This window comes from Triticum urartu, chromosome 6A, assembly GCF_056163025.1.
Source record: "Triticum urartu cultivar PI428250 chromosome 6A, HENAU_Tu73, whole genome shotgun sequence".
Lineage (NCBI taxonomy): Eukaryota > Viridiplantae > Streptophyta > Magnoliopsida > Poales > Poaceae > Triticum > Triticum urartu.
Window position 1 is genome coordinate 581,138,346 of NC_141878.1, and position 14,786 is coordinate 581,153,131.

The 14,786-nt window shown below is 46.2% G+C and overlaps 1 protein-coding gene across 1 annotated transcript; it reads right to left on the bottom strand.

Moving 5' to 3' along the window:
- Positions 1–3,755: 3,755 nt before the first annotated feature.
- Positions 3,756–14,379, bottom strand: LOC125512978 (uncharacterized). Its single transcript, XM_048678031.2, has 5 exons — positions 14,002–14,379; positions 8,234–8,320; positions 7,682–7,783; positions 6,735–6,831; positions 3,756–6,008 (listed from the first exon to the last, which is right to left on the bottom strand). The coding sequence occupies exons 4-5, from the start codon at positions 6,782–6,784 to the stop codon at positions 3,965–3,967; spliced, it is 2,094 nt and encodes a 697-aa protein (XP_048533988.2). The 5' UTR covers positions 6,785–6,831; positions 7,682–7,783; positions 8,234–8,320; positions 14,002–14,379; the 3' UTR covers positions 3,756–3,964.
- Positions 14,380–14,786: the final 407 nt, after the last annotated feature.

Consider the following 14,786-nt stretch of genomic DNA (forward strand, 5'->3'; position numbering starts at 1 on the left):
GTCCCGGTTGGTGCCACCAACCGGGACCAAAGGGTCTCCTGCCTGGGCTCTGCGCACTGCCCACGTGGAGGCCCATCAGTCCCGGTTCTGGATTGAACTGGGACTAAAGGGTCGGGGCATTACTACCGACACTTTAGTCCCGGTTCAGGAACTGGGACTAAAGGCCCTTACAAACCGGGACTATAGGCCCTTTTTCTACTAGTGATATTAAAATTTTGAATAGGAGAGTCATTCAGTATGATAATAAGCATATGCATTCTTTGCTGAATATATTTTTGATATGCTTCTATTGTTAGAGGGTTTTTAATTTAATTGGTCGTATTCTAATTATTTTGTTCACAGGTTGTATTTGCTAAGATCTTGCCGTCGTGAGATCAATGACTCAATGTATGCACCTTTGCATATGGGTGAACTTGAATAGAGAAAAACCTTCACTATGGAACTTGTGGCTTGGTGACTGTCAGGAGTGAGCATTTGGTGACTAGGTAAAGTAGTAAAAGCCACATGTGGTTGGTTGACCTTGCTGGAAGTGAGCACTTCGCTAAAACTGAAGTAGGAGAGACGTCAAAGGAGGCAAAGTTCATCGAACAATTTGTATTGTCTGCACTGATTGATGCTATTGCTTCCCTTGCCTCCAAAAATGCCCACATTCCATATTGCTCTGTCTTATTCAGTATCTACATGCTTCACCATCTGCCTTGCTCAGTTACTTAAAAGAAGCATCCCCTCAGCTCAGTCTTACTCCTATTTTTTCTCTCTCTCAAATGTAGGAATTCCAAGCTAACTCATCTGCTTCAAAGCTCACTGATTTATAAGGGTCGAGAAGTGCACTGATTTATAGCTAAATGGTTATATCTCCTTCTACTGAACTTAGCTTATGAACTAAAATCTCCAAACACAAAAACGAAGAGATAAGAGTGTTCAACATGAATTACAGGTGGAGATTGCAATTGCAAGACATGTCTGTTTGTGGAGATAAGTCCGAGCCATACAGATTTGTCTATTTCGACAACAGAACTTATAATATAAAGATCTCTATGAATACGTTCATGGATATAGATAAAAAAATGAGTAGGGGATTTATAATACAAAATCTTTGTGAGTGCATTCATGGATCTAGGCCGAAGTCTAATAGGCATCAAGGGTAGAAGCACATGGATAATAAGAACACAAAATAGCTAATAATTGATTTATTGGTATAAGCTACAATGTTACATAACACATTCATCTTTAATCTATTTGCAATTTCTTCATTTGCAGATGAGATTTGGTTTTCTTCTACCAGAACAAACACTATTAAGTGGAAACCTATGTAAATAGGAGTATTAAACAAATGTTTTGATTGCACTTGAGACGTGCATTGCACGTGCAAGCTTACTAGTAAAGAATAGTTGAATGATGCAGCATGGTGCACAACTGCGTGTTTACATGGGAAAAATGAATAGATGGAAATGTATTCAGAATACAATAAGTTCGAGCCTCTGTATTAAAAGGGAACTCATATGCTCCTCACGAGCTTTGCTGGAGAATGTTTCAACGGGTTTATGAAGAACTTTATCGTTTCTAGAAAAATACAAGCTTAGTTTGGAAAAATAAATATCAAAATTACCATTTAAAAGAATGCATATATAATATATACACGTATGCACTTAGTTTATCCATCGAGTGGATTAAAACTCCAGTAAAAAAACATGGATTCAATCCAGAGTTTTCAGCCATCCGCCCTCATTGGTTCCTCGGATCAAGAATACAATCTTTGACCATACCTTCGCTATAAATATCAGTTGTTCATAATTTAATCTTGGTTTGGCTGCAAACATCAACAGATGTTGTAGCTAAATATTGATGCTTTATGACTGACCATGGTAGGAGCTTAAACTGAAGAACAAAAATATCAGAAAAAGGAAACATGTTAATTATAAGGCAAAAAAGTAGATCAAATGAGCATTGAAAGTATTTCTACTTGTTCTTGTGTGAGTACCATCTAATCTCTACACATTCACTGTAGTAAATTATCTATGTAACAGAGACCAAAATTTTGCCTCCCAGAATCTAACCAGAGACCAATCAAATACACAAAGAGGATCCCAGAGTTAGTAATATTACGACAAAAAATTCTGGTATTAGAAAACTATTATTTTCATGAAAAAAATGATGATACAGTTTTACCTAACAAATTTGAATGGCCTCTTTTCTAAAGGAAACAATCTGAATGCTCTTTTGTATGTCATGAGCCAAACTTAGACTTCCCGCTATCTAATATGCCATCTATTTACTAACAGATATAGTAGTTCATAACCAGCCAATGGGCAATACCTGATAACATCATGGTAGAACATTGATGTAGGCACCGACATTGAAACCAAGAGGACATTCACGCAAGAGATAGCGGTGCCAGGAATAGCCGTATTTGAAACTGTGAAGATCGTACACACTACCCCAAATATACGACTTGTTAGCCGGATCGCCTCTTTCTCCTCCCGCAGAAATCACCTTCCCTTCTACGTTTCCTCATCTCATACCTGCAATACAAATAACCTCCTTCCTGTGAGGTAATTCCTGGAACACTTGAAGGGTAGGAAAACAAACTGTCCCGGAGGACGGTTTACTTACATGTCAATGACGCCCGAACCGAGCCCAACGGACAGGGCATCCGCGCCTTCCACACCATCACCGTGGAGAAGCTCCATGGATACTCACTGAAGCACGACGACGATGTTGCTGACCTTGATGATGGAATCGAGCGGTAGTGCCTACTGCGTGAGGTTGGAGATGAAACGCCTAGCAGATCGCCTTCGCTGCTGGCTGCCTGCACTTCCAGAGAAGTGTGCATCTGAGGCGGGGGCAGCAGAGGAGGACCAGCGGGGGGCCTGCTCGTCTGCTCACGCTCGCGGCAACGGGGGCGGCGGCGGGGGCGAACCGCGCGCGGCGGGGCGGCGGCGAACCACGTGGGGCACGGAGTACGGTGGGGCGGCGGCGAACCGCGCGGGTCGCGGGAGGACGGGGGCTGCGAACCGCACGCGTGCGTGGGCCGTGCTGTGGAGGCCGACGGGAGGAGGAGGAGCAGGAGGGGGCGTGCGTGCCTGCGTTGGCAGTTTTTGTTTTCTTTTTCGAACGCCTGGCTTAATTAGCGATCGATGGATCAGTTATTGGGTTAATGCGTGGCTTGTAGCGTTAAACACGGGAGAATTAGGAGCCATTAGATCTCGTAAATGAATGGGTTAGATTGTTTGGATCTGCCCCTCTCTTTCTTTTATAGTGGTAGTAGATGGCATGGTGGGTAATTAAAGCGTAAAACACGTTTAGTATGTTGGAGGGATGTAGACCATCAGATTGCAGGTTTCGATGGATAGGATGATCTGGTTCTCCGCCCTCTCTTTCTTTCATAGTGGTAGTAGATGAGGAGAGAAGAAAAAAAAGGAGTTGCTGGGAGGATGTTTGTTCCAGTGCGCTCTGGGCCTTCGCCTGCAGTACAGGTCTGGACGCTTACGGTCTTGCATCCAATCAGTGATCGGTGCTGCCTTCAGTTCCACCTGCTACTGCAGGTTCGCTGATTATGTCACGTGCTGCTACTAGTATCCTTCGTTTGTTGGGTGTGTTCCACGCATCAATGCAGAGTTTGTACACACGACACATCAGGGCTTGGCTGCATCTATCTCGACTAAACACGCGCATGGAACTTAGCTTTCTCTCATAGGAGACGCAAGCTGCATGCGAGCTGTTGGATTCACCACAGGAAGAATAGAACAGCCAAATTAAATTAGTTTGAGAAAATCATGAACAAATTCATTCTCGAAAAAAAATCATGAACAAAAACAGTGCAGGGAGCTCAGACCACCTAGCAAAACCATGACTTAGAGCTGAAGCTGGCTCAGGTGCGATGTGAGATGGAGCTAGAGCTGGAGCTGGCTCAGCTGTGGAACTGGAAGCTCTTATTCGAAAGACGGAACGGGAACAATGCACGTCAGGTGCGCGCAAGGACGAAGTTCCAGCCGAAGCCTCGGTTATGGAGCAGGAACCTGACATGGGTGATGTACTCCCCGCCGGCGCTGAGGTTCTTGGCGTGGAACCCGGCCTCGCACCGGGGGGCGAGGTGGAACAGCATCTCCATGAGCACCGACGCGATCAGCTCCCACTGTGCTCCGCCTGATGATCTCCCGGCGGGGTGGAGCAGCGTCTGCGCGAGCGCCCACGCGCGGGGCAGCACAGGCCGCATGGTGTCCGTCGAGTTCCGCGCGAACGGCACGTACCCTGATGACGCGGCGGTGGCATGGCTCACGCCGGCGTCCAGCATCTTCCTGACGGCCTCGACGTCGTCCACTTTGACCTTCTTGTCACTGTGATGCTCGAGCATCAGCTTCACCTCCTCCCTGGCCTTGAGGTGCGCGACGTGGCCTTCGCTGCTGGTCATCACGCGCCGCACCATGACAAGGTCCATCAGGTAGTTGGAGACCTCCCGGCAGAGCCTCATGTGGCGGTTGGCAAGGCCGGCGTCGCCGCCGGTGAGGAAGAAGCAGATGTCCGTGATGAGGTGCCACGTGAGGACGCTTCTGGGGAAGTCCACCTTGTCGATGCTTTCGTACAGCTCAGACCTTGCATGGTGCCCTCTCAGCGATAGGATTGCCGTGCCTCGGTCATGGCTGAACCGCTCGCACCGGACCTGGTCATCCAGCTCGTTGCAGATAAGCTCCTTGGTCTCGTCGGGGATGGCGCAGAGCTTGGAGTCCCCCGCGAGGCCAATCCGGCGCATCATCCTTGCGACGACACCGGCTTGCTTTTCCTTGATACATCCGGCTATCAGGTTGTATTGTGCCCATTTGTTGGACCACAGTGGCTTGTGGTATGGTCGCACGAACCTGATCACACAGAATATCATTCGTGTGAACCTGTTCACCCCGAATCTGTCGCGCAGGAAGCAGTATGACCGGTAGGACAGGGTGACCATTAGCATGGACAACAACTCCAGCGCCACGGCACCAGCCAGCAGGATGTAGGAGACGACGATGTCCACACGGCTGTACACGCTGCCCTGCTTCCTCGCCGTCGCAAAGAGCACCAGGGCCGTCGAAGTGGTGCCAAGTGTGAGGAGCTGAAGGCCAATGCTGATGATTGGCCTGGACTGGTTGTACCGAAGGCCGACCTTTGTGTAGAGGCGGTCGTAGATGAGAGAGAGCTGGAGCTCACACAGCTTGTACGCCCTGGATGAGAACCAGTCCTTTCCTCCTCCGCCTGCTTGTGTTGATCCTCCATTGTCGCGCCGATATATTTCCTCAATCATGTTAAATATAGAAGGTAACACCCATGGCGCCACAGGGATGTCATTCAAGACATTGATGCAGTTGGGCAGGCTGTCGCCGGCTGCTTGCACGAGGTCGGCGTACTCTTGTTGGAGCCACCATTTGTTCCGGCCAACAATCTCTTGATTGTACTTGGCAATCTCCGACGAGGTTTGTGGTGCTTGTCTCGCTTTAGGGTCTTCGAATTTCCTCAGCGCCTTGTACAGATCACCCATGCGGCTGTCCTTGATCGCCTCCGCGGTGGCCATCTTGAGCGCCCATGTCCTCTCGGCATACTTGACAGTCCCCGAGACGAACATCAGCACCACAGGAGCCAGGAGCCGCTTGTCGCGCCATGACTTGGCCACGACGTAGACGGCCAGAACCACCTGGGTGACGAGGCCCAGGAGGTGGCGTTTCCACAGTTCATTGTCCTCCATGGATAAGGCGGTGATGGTGTCCTGCCCGCCCAGGTGGAGCAGCAGGACCGGTGCCCACAGGAGCACTAGCTGGTGGCGTGGATCGTTTGTTTGGAGGGTGAGGTGGCCGAGGACGAAGACGGCGACGTAGTCTGCCATGAGGTACGCGAGCCAAAGTAGGATGCGGAGCATGGTGGACGTGTTGCGCTTCCGGATGTGCGCTGCGAAGAGGAGGAAAGCCTGCAAGGCGAAGCTGCCAAGGACCATGCATTGCAGCTCCCACTCGTTCCACAGCTTCTGCGCGTAGGCCAAGCTGCATAAGGAGTGAGACATTCACAATGTCATTATCGTATATAATTTTCTTTAAACACCGCCTTAATTAGATTAGGAAATATATTACAAAGCTGCACGAGGAAATTACACAAAGTAAGCTAGACAAACAGGGGATATAAATTAAGTGATTAGCTATTACTTCTAATTTTAGTTACAAAATAGAGACAACTGCATAATCATAATGTCCACGTACCGCGCGTTCCTACATCTTAACCAAAAAAAACAATCTATGGAAGAAGATTGTTTGCAGATTTATAACTGAATGCCAATATGCAAAATCTCAGCCAAGAACGAGTTTTTTTTATGTTATTCACTATAAGTTAGACCTATAATGCGAACTTGCATTCATTTATTATGTCTCACCATTTGTAAGGTGCATGATTTATTTTTGGCCTATAGATTGCTATGTTATCGGAAACTTTGAGGTTGATCATTGGAAAGAGAAACAGGACTTGTACATGAATAGTCAGTCACCAAACAAACAAATCTTCAGCCTCTATATATAGTACGGAGTTTTTTTTTTTTTTGAGAATCTTTGAAGAGTTCTGACACTTGATTTTCATGAAATTTGCCACATAAAGTATATGCCATTTTCACTTGACCTGCCACACCGTTAATCACTCATTTTCATGAAATTCGAATATTTTTTGGAACTTATATACACTCGTTTATATACTTGCATATTAAAAAAAGAAGCTCATAGTACCTCAACTGATTCACCTTCTGGCCGCCATCGATGTGGCTGCCTATCATCATGGGGCCGCACGCGTACGCTTCTACAGACTATATACTATTTGGTATATCTGAGAAATAAAAGAGTATAAGATGGTTAAGATCTTATATGTAGAATACATTTCTCAAGTAGTGCTGCATACTCTTCCACAAACTGAACTGCACGAATCCTTTCTTGTACTATGTAAATAAACCTAATATGCTCTCCTAGGCCCTAAGTCCCTCTATTGCAAGAGCTACGCAGAGAAATGGATGGGACGGATAGAAGTCGTCAAAGCTAAAATCTGATGGTGCGGGAATGTGGATGTGTGGGAGGAGTGTTAGACTGCATAGTTATATAAAGTCTCTAAATTGCAAATTAAGTTTATTTAGGACAGGTTTTTGACCAATAATTACACATGTACACTATTAGTATGTAACTTTTTGTTATACAAAATCATAACTACAAACATGTATTTTGGAATACAAATCTGATAACATCAACTTTATGTCATAAAATATATACTAATAATGTAGTTATTGATAAAATGTGTGTCCTAATAAAACCTAGTACTCTGCATTTTGAAACGGAGGGAGTATGTTATTAGCCGGCCACTGGCTAACAACTAAATCCCCAGCAAGGATGTTTTCATGGCACCAGTCGTGGCTTCAATGGCAGAATAGTTTGATTTCTAAATGTAGTTCCATTCCTTTCCTTCAATACATTTCAGCTTAAGATGGAGTGCACAATGAGAAGGCTAGCTACTTCGGTGATCAATCTAGAGGCCAGAAGGGATGCGCACAAACAACGCGTTGGTAAAACACTCAAATAGGTTATCTAGACATTCTGAAAACATGTCAGCTTATACTAGACGAATTAACCTAATAACTAACTCTCCAGTTCAGCCCATAAAACAAGTCAGCGTGATAGAAAGTAGTTACCGGGATGGCTTGTCTCTCCAGCCGGGAAGACCCCATCACCAGATGTGCCGGCGAGAGCTCCGATGTGTATTTGCGAGGAAGCGAGTAGTGTCCAGAGAGGGCCTGGAGCCAAAGTGGAGAAACAACATGGGCAATTGAAGCATAAGGAAATCCACTTTGCTTGCGGGGTGGCGCAAAGAATATGGACAAGCCACGATGCGGAAAGAAATAAAGTGGTGTGTGTACTGTGTAGTGGTGCCAAAGCGAAACCGAGTGCTGGAGAAGGATGACAGGACAATGGGATGTGTACTGGTTGCTGAGTACTCCATCTGTCCCATAATGTAAGATGTTTTTTAACACTACATTAGTGGCTAAAAACGTCTTGCATTATGGGACGAAGGGAGTAGTTCGCAGTTGAGAGGGAGCGGTGAAAAATAAAGATGCTCGCACCTGGGTCCAACTGTCTGTTGGTGTAAAATGTGAGATGAGACAAAAAGAGATGGAAGAAGATGATTGCCTCAATTAGATCCTAGAGAAGAACAACGCAAAGATATGAGCGAGACATTTTGGTACCTTTACTCAAAGGGAGAACGTCAGCGAGAGAGAGCACCAATGCATGTGCCTCAAGTCTTCTTTAATTGATAGTCTTTATTTATGCACCTGCAGATACAATCAAACAAAGTTTAAAATCTCAGCCTTTGCGTCATGGATACACCTAGCCAAAGACGCACAAGCCGAATATATGGGGATAAATCCGCTGAAACCGCTAGAGGGCATATCAGGGGATCTCAGAAGACTACACGACCATGTGCTGTCGACAGAGAAAAGTCTTCTCGCCTCGAAGGCTCCAGGATACCCGCTTTATGCAGTTCGTGTGCCTAAGGCCAGGTGCTACGTCGACACACTCCCCGCGGGCGTGTTCTTCCTACAGTTTGATCATATCTTTGAAATGTTTCTCACAAGGCGGCTCGATTTTACAATCGTCTGCCTTTTATGCTACATATGAGCTTCATCATCAGGAGAGCCAAATCTCGCAAATGATTAACAAAGGACTGATGCAGCGAAAGATTATTGGACCCACGGATACGACACCAACTCAGAATCAAGCTTGCTGTTCGAGATGGAACGATAAGACGAGGAAATAGATGTAAGCTTAGCTCATCGTCGAAAGTTATGCTCTAGGAATATGGATTAGGTAGCACAGATAAAATCAGCACGATAATGATATAGCCAATCAGGCTAGGAATGACGTGATCGGGTACAAACTCATAAGTAAAGAAGATTACTAAGAGTTGTTTAATAGCGATGCAGACTCAATTTAATTATCGGTGTCCCTGAGTGACTAACAACTCGGAACCCAGGAAAATTGGAATCGGTGAGGAATAGTAGTTGATGAAGAACTCTTCAGAAGTTATGTAGTTCCATGGTATCCTCGAGATACCGGAGGGTAATACTTGAAGGCAGATCAGAATAGAAACTGAATTGAAGCATTGACTTGCGATTGCAGATACTTTAATCTTGTCAAAATGGACGAGGCAATGGAATGGTTTCCTTTCAGATATATTGAATAAGGTTAGCATGGTCGGAACCATAACTACAAGGGATCCAATTTACGACACCGGGAGAATTATTCAAATGATTAAATATCCTTGCAAGAAGCTTTCATGTTAAGTTCCACATCGTGTCCGTGGGCATGAACACAAAGGTTTAAGGTCGACTCCCACTTCTGCAATGCATAACCTTTCATTCGCTTCTCGTTTTCGAAGAAGTTGTAGTGTTGAAATTTTATCTGGCGAAGCACCAGAAGAGTATGACTCGTGAAAACTTTCGGGTTCACCCGGTTTAGAGAAGGCCTATAGGTTCAACCCATCGGGGCATCGTAGAAACATATACCACAAACTTCACGAGTAATTATCACCAGCTCGAAAAGCAGAGCATGGTTAGCTAAATCAGAGAATAGGATTTAACAGTGGCATTATGTATTAGGAAAAGAACTTCTCAAGGTTTTCGTATACGAAGGACACTGTCGAAACCCTATTTTAATCTTGCGGTGCTCGATCCCAATGACAGAAAGGGAAACAACACGTATTGTATTGTTGCCATCGAGAATAAAAAGATGGGGTTTATATCATATTGCATGAGTTTATCCCTCTACATTATGTCATCTTGCTTAAGGCATTACTCTATTCTTTTGAACTTAATACTCTAGATGCATGCTGGATAGCGGTCGATGTGTGGAGTAATAGTAGTAGATGCAGGCAGGAGTCGGTCTACTTGTCACGGACGTGATACCTATATACATGATCATACCTAGATATTCTCATAATTATTCGCTTTTCTATCAATTGCTCGACAGTAATTTGTTCACCCACCGTAATACTTATGCTATCTTGAGAGAAGCTACTTGTGAAACCTATGCCCCCCGGGTCTATTCTCCACCATATAAGTTTCCAATCTATTTTATTTTGCAATCTTTACTTTCAATCTATATCATAAAAATACCAAAAATATTTATCTTATTATTATTATCTCTATCAGATCTCACTCTTGAAAGTGGCTGTGAAGGGATTGACAACCCCTTTATCGCGTTGGTTTCGAGGTTCTTATTTGTTTGTGTAGGTACGAGGTGACTTGCGCGTGGTCTCCTACTGGATTGATACCTTGGTTCTCAAAAACTGAGGAAAATACTTACGTTGCTTTACTGCATCACCCTTTCCTCTTCAAGGGAAAAACCAACGCAGTGCTCAAGAGGTATCACTCATGTTTAAAATGACGCCTAAGCCGAAGGGATGAATTTTAGGATCTGATTGAGGATTGTGAGCATTCGCAACTATTGAATCAACAGACTCAAAATGATAATGACAAAGGATGACAGTAAGATTACTAGACTTATGGGATTAATCATAATGCAAGCAATCAAGAATTTCAAGAGCAATAGGCTGTTGAGGATTTTCGGAAGATTGAATGGTATTCCAAAGACTTCTAAGAAATACATGAATGAACTGGGGATGAGCGGATACTCGATAAGTGCGATAAATTATCCACGGGAGTATTCAGGTGGCAAGGAACTGCAAGGCAGTAGGCACAAAGTATTCTCGGAAAATAGAGAAAATTTCGAGGTATCTTGTAATAACAAGATCGATTGGAAATAAAAGCAAGAACGACAGGTGTATGTATTTATCCATAGGGGTATATCGGTGATAGGGAATTGCAAAAGCAACAGGCACAAAGTCTGAAGAGAACATCGGAGAGTATCTTCGGAATCTTCTGATGCACGGAGCAATCATCTGGAGTGAGGGGTTCTCCGGGAGGAAGTAGTAACGAGAACCTAGAGTTATAATTAGTAAAAATCATTTAACCCAAATAGACGAGAGATCAGAATTCCAAAGTAAAGATCGAGGAGTAAATGATCCTAATACCATCCAATAGCGACGTGAACCCGTAAGTCACACAGCCATGTTAGTAAATGTTCTGCAATATCTAGACTCGACTTCGGCCAAGGAGTGTGGAAGGGGGATTCCTACAGGCAGTCGGTTCTGATACCAACTTGTGACGCCCCCGGTTTGACCGTACACTAATCATGCATGCAAATGTGTACGATCAAGATCAGGGACTCACGGGAAGATATCACAACACAACTCTAGACACAAATTAAAATAATACAAGCTTTATATTACAAGCCAGGGGCCTCGAGGGCTCGAATACATAAGCTCGAATACACAAGAGTAAGCGGAAGAAAAAATATCGAAGTACAAACATTAGTTAAACAAGTTTGCCTTAAGAAGGCTAGCACAAAAGTAGCAGCAATCAAAAAGGCGAGGCCTCCTGCCTGGGACCTCCTAACAACTCATCGAAGCCGAACTCCACGTAGAATCATCCTCGGGATCCTCTGACTCCTGGACTTCATCACATGATCGCAATAACCGGGAAAAGGGGAAAAAGAAGTAGCAAAGCAACCGTGAGTACTCATCCAAAGTACTCGCAAATAAGGATCTACACTACATAGGCATTGGTATCAATGGAATGGATAGTATTTGTGGATTGAACTGCAGAATGCCAGAATAAGAGGGGGATAGCTAATCCTATCAAAGACTACGTTTCTGGCAGCCTCTATCTTGAAGCATGTAGAAGACAGTAGCAAGAGCAGCCTCAAGGAACACCGCATAGCATAATTCTACTCGGCGATCCTCCCCTCGTCGTCCTGTGGGAAAGCGATCACCGGGTTGTATCTGGACTTGTAAGAGGTGTGTTTTATTAAGTATCCAGTTTTAGTTGTCATAAGGTTAGAATACAACTCCGGGTCGTCCTTTTACCGAGGGACACGCCTATTCGAATAGATAAACTTCCCTGCAGGGGTGCACCATATTACTCAACATGCTCGATCCCTCTGGTTGGGCACACTTTCCTGGGTCATACCCGGCCTCAGAAGATCAACAAGTCGGTCTAAATCCTATGCGCGCAGGGGTCTGGGCCCATCGCCCATTGCACACCTGCACGTTGTGTACGCGGCCGATAAGGAGACCTAGCCTCCCTAATACAAGAGCAGGCGTTCCAGTCTAATCCGGCGCGCGCCGCTCAGTCGCTGACGTCAAGAAGGCTTCGCATGATACCACGACATCGAGTGCCCATAATTGTTCCTGCGTAGTTGGTTAGTGTGTATAGGCCAGTGGCTAGACTCAGATCAAATATCCAGATCTCGTTAAGCGTGTTATTAGAAGTATCCGCGGACGCCGACCAAGGACCAGGCTCACCTGCCTCCTGGGTGGTCGCAACCTGCCCTGTCGCTCCGCCACAAAGTAACCATTAGGGGGCTGTCGGGAACCCAGGCCCATCACTACCTGGATGGAACCACCTGCCCCTTTAGCCCCCATCTTTGAAACATCAACATAAGTATGTAGTATTATAGTATATACCCGTGATCACCTCCCGAGTGATCACGGCCCAGTAGTATAGCATGGCAGACGGACAAGAGTGTGAGGTCACTGATGATAAACTAGCATCCTATACTAAGCATTTAGGATTGCAGGTAAAGGTAACAACAGAAATAACAAGGACATGATATGCAGCAGAATAGGTTCATCCGAAAGCAGTAACAACTACACTACTCTAATGCAAGCAGTAGAGGAAAAGAGTAGGCGATATCGAGATGAACAAGGGGGGCTTGCCTGGTTGCTCTGGTAAGAAGGAGGGGTCGTCGTCGATGTAGTCGATCACGGGGGTATCGGCGGCGGTTTCGAGGTCTACCGGAAAGAAGTAATGAAGGGAGAACACAAATAGATAATAGAGCAATCAAAGCAACACAAAAGCATAACATGGCAATACGCGGTGCTAGGGATAACCTAACGCAGTAGTAGGCGATACCGGCGAAGGGGGGAAATATCCGGAAAAGTATTCCCGGTGTTTCGCGTTTTTGGACAAAGGGACCGGAGGAGGAAGGTTGCAGGTTCGCTATGCTAGGGACACGTGGAGAACGAACGGACTGCGTATTTGGATTTGTCTCGTCGTTCTGAACAACTTTCATGTATAAAGTATTTTCATCCGAGTTACGGTTTATGTTATATTAATTTTCAAAGTTTTTTAAATATTCTAAAAATTTGGGAATTTAATAATTTATTCCAAATTAAGCAATAAATGCTACGGGTACACAGTTGTGTACCCAGCATTATGCACATTTTATTGACAGATGGGGCCAAAGACCCAGTTGACCAAGTCAACATTGACTGGTCAAACAATAAACAGTAAACGTGGGCCCCATTTGTCATTGACTAATGTTTAATTAAAAAGAAGGGTATTTAGCTGTGGCGGGCCACTGTTATTTATTGTTAGCAATATCAGATTGGTTAAACTAGGCTAATTGGAGGGGGTTTTGGGCTGAGATTAGCATTAACAGGAGGGTCTGCCACGCAGGGCATCGACCCAGCAGGCCACCACGGCCAGGCACGCACACGCGCGCACCAGCGAGGTGCGGCCGTGCCCTGGTCGCGTCGAGAGGTAGCGAGGGGGAAGCGGACGGGGCAGCAGCGGGGCCAGCGATGGAGCAACGCGCAGCGAACGGCCGGGGCGGCTGTACGAGCGCGCAACAGGTAGCAGCAGTGACTAGTAGCAGAGGGCGGCACTGTAGGCGGCAGCAAGCAGAGGAGCACGAGGGAAGGAGCAGGGCGCGACCCGAGCAGCAGCGGGCGCAGGAACGCACAGCCCGGAGCGCACGGGGCGCGGCAAGGACAGCCAGGGGGCGCGGCGACCGGAGCTCCGGCGATCCGGACATGGCGGCCGTAGCGCGGGGCGGCGGCTAGTGGCGATGGAACGGGGCGGGAAAAGGGGGATCCGAAGGAGGGGCTCACCGCGGAGCTGTAGACGTGCTCGGGGAAGGCCGGGGTGGACCGGAGAGCGGTGACGGGTGGAGGAACCGAGGAAGAAGAGGTCGACGACGCCGTCCACGCAGCTTCCCGCCTTGCTCCGGTGCCCTGAACACACGCGAACGAACTCTGCGAACCTCCAGGGCGTGCCCCCGCACGCCGGGGAGGTCGGTGGACGCGTCAACGAGGGCGAGGCAGCGGTGATGGCGCGAGATTGTGGGCTTGATTTCGAACGAGAGAGGAGGGGGCGACGACAAAAAGGGAGGGGATCGGGCGAGAGGGGGGCTAGGGTTTCGGTGGACAAGGTTATAGGTCCAGGGGGGCGACGTGGACGACATCCACGGCCGTGGTGCCTAGGATGTGCGCCACACACCACTCTGCCCCTGTAGCGGGAGGTAAGGGATGAGGGGAGGTGGGCTGGGCCACTGTTGGTTGGGTCAACTGTGTTAGCCTTTTAACATAGTCTTTTTCTGCTTTCCTATTTCTAACGGTTTTGCATTTTCCTATCACTCCCAACGAACTTTGTTACACATGGTATTTGGCACAAAATACTAGGTAGTGTGTTGGGATAACACAATAAGTTCCAAAAACAAATATTTTGACTAGTGTAGATATTTTTTTTAAAATAAATGGGTTTAAATACAAGCTGCTGGACCAAATTTAATTAGGTTAAGAGCATTTTAGTTATTCAAATAGTATTTGTTTAAACTTGAAAATTAGTTAGAGAATATTTGAAACCCAATGAACATTTTATTTTCCTGTTTGAAGAA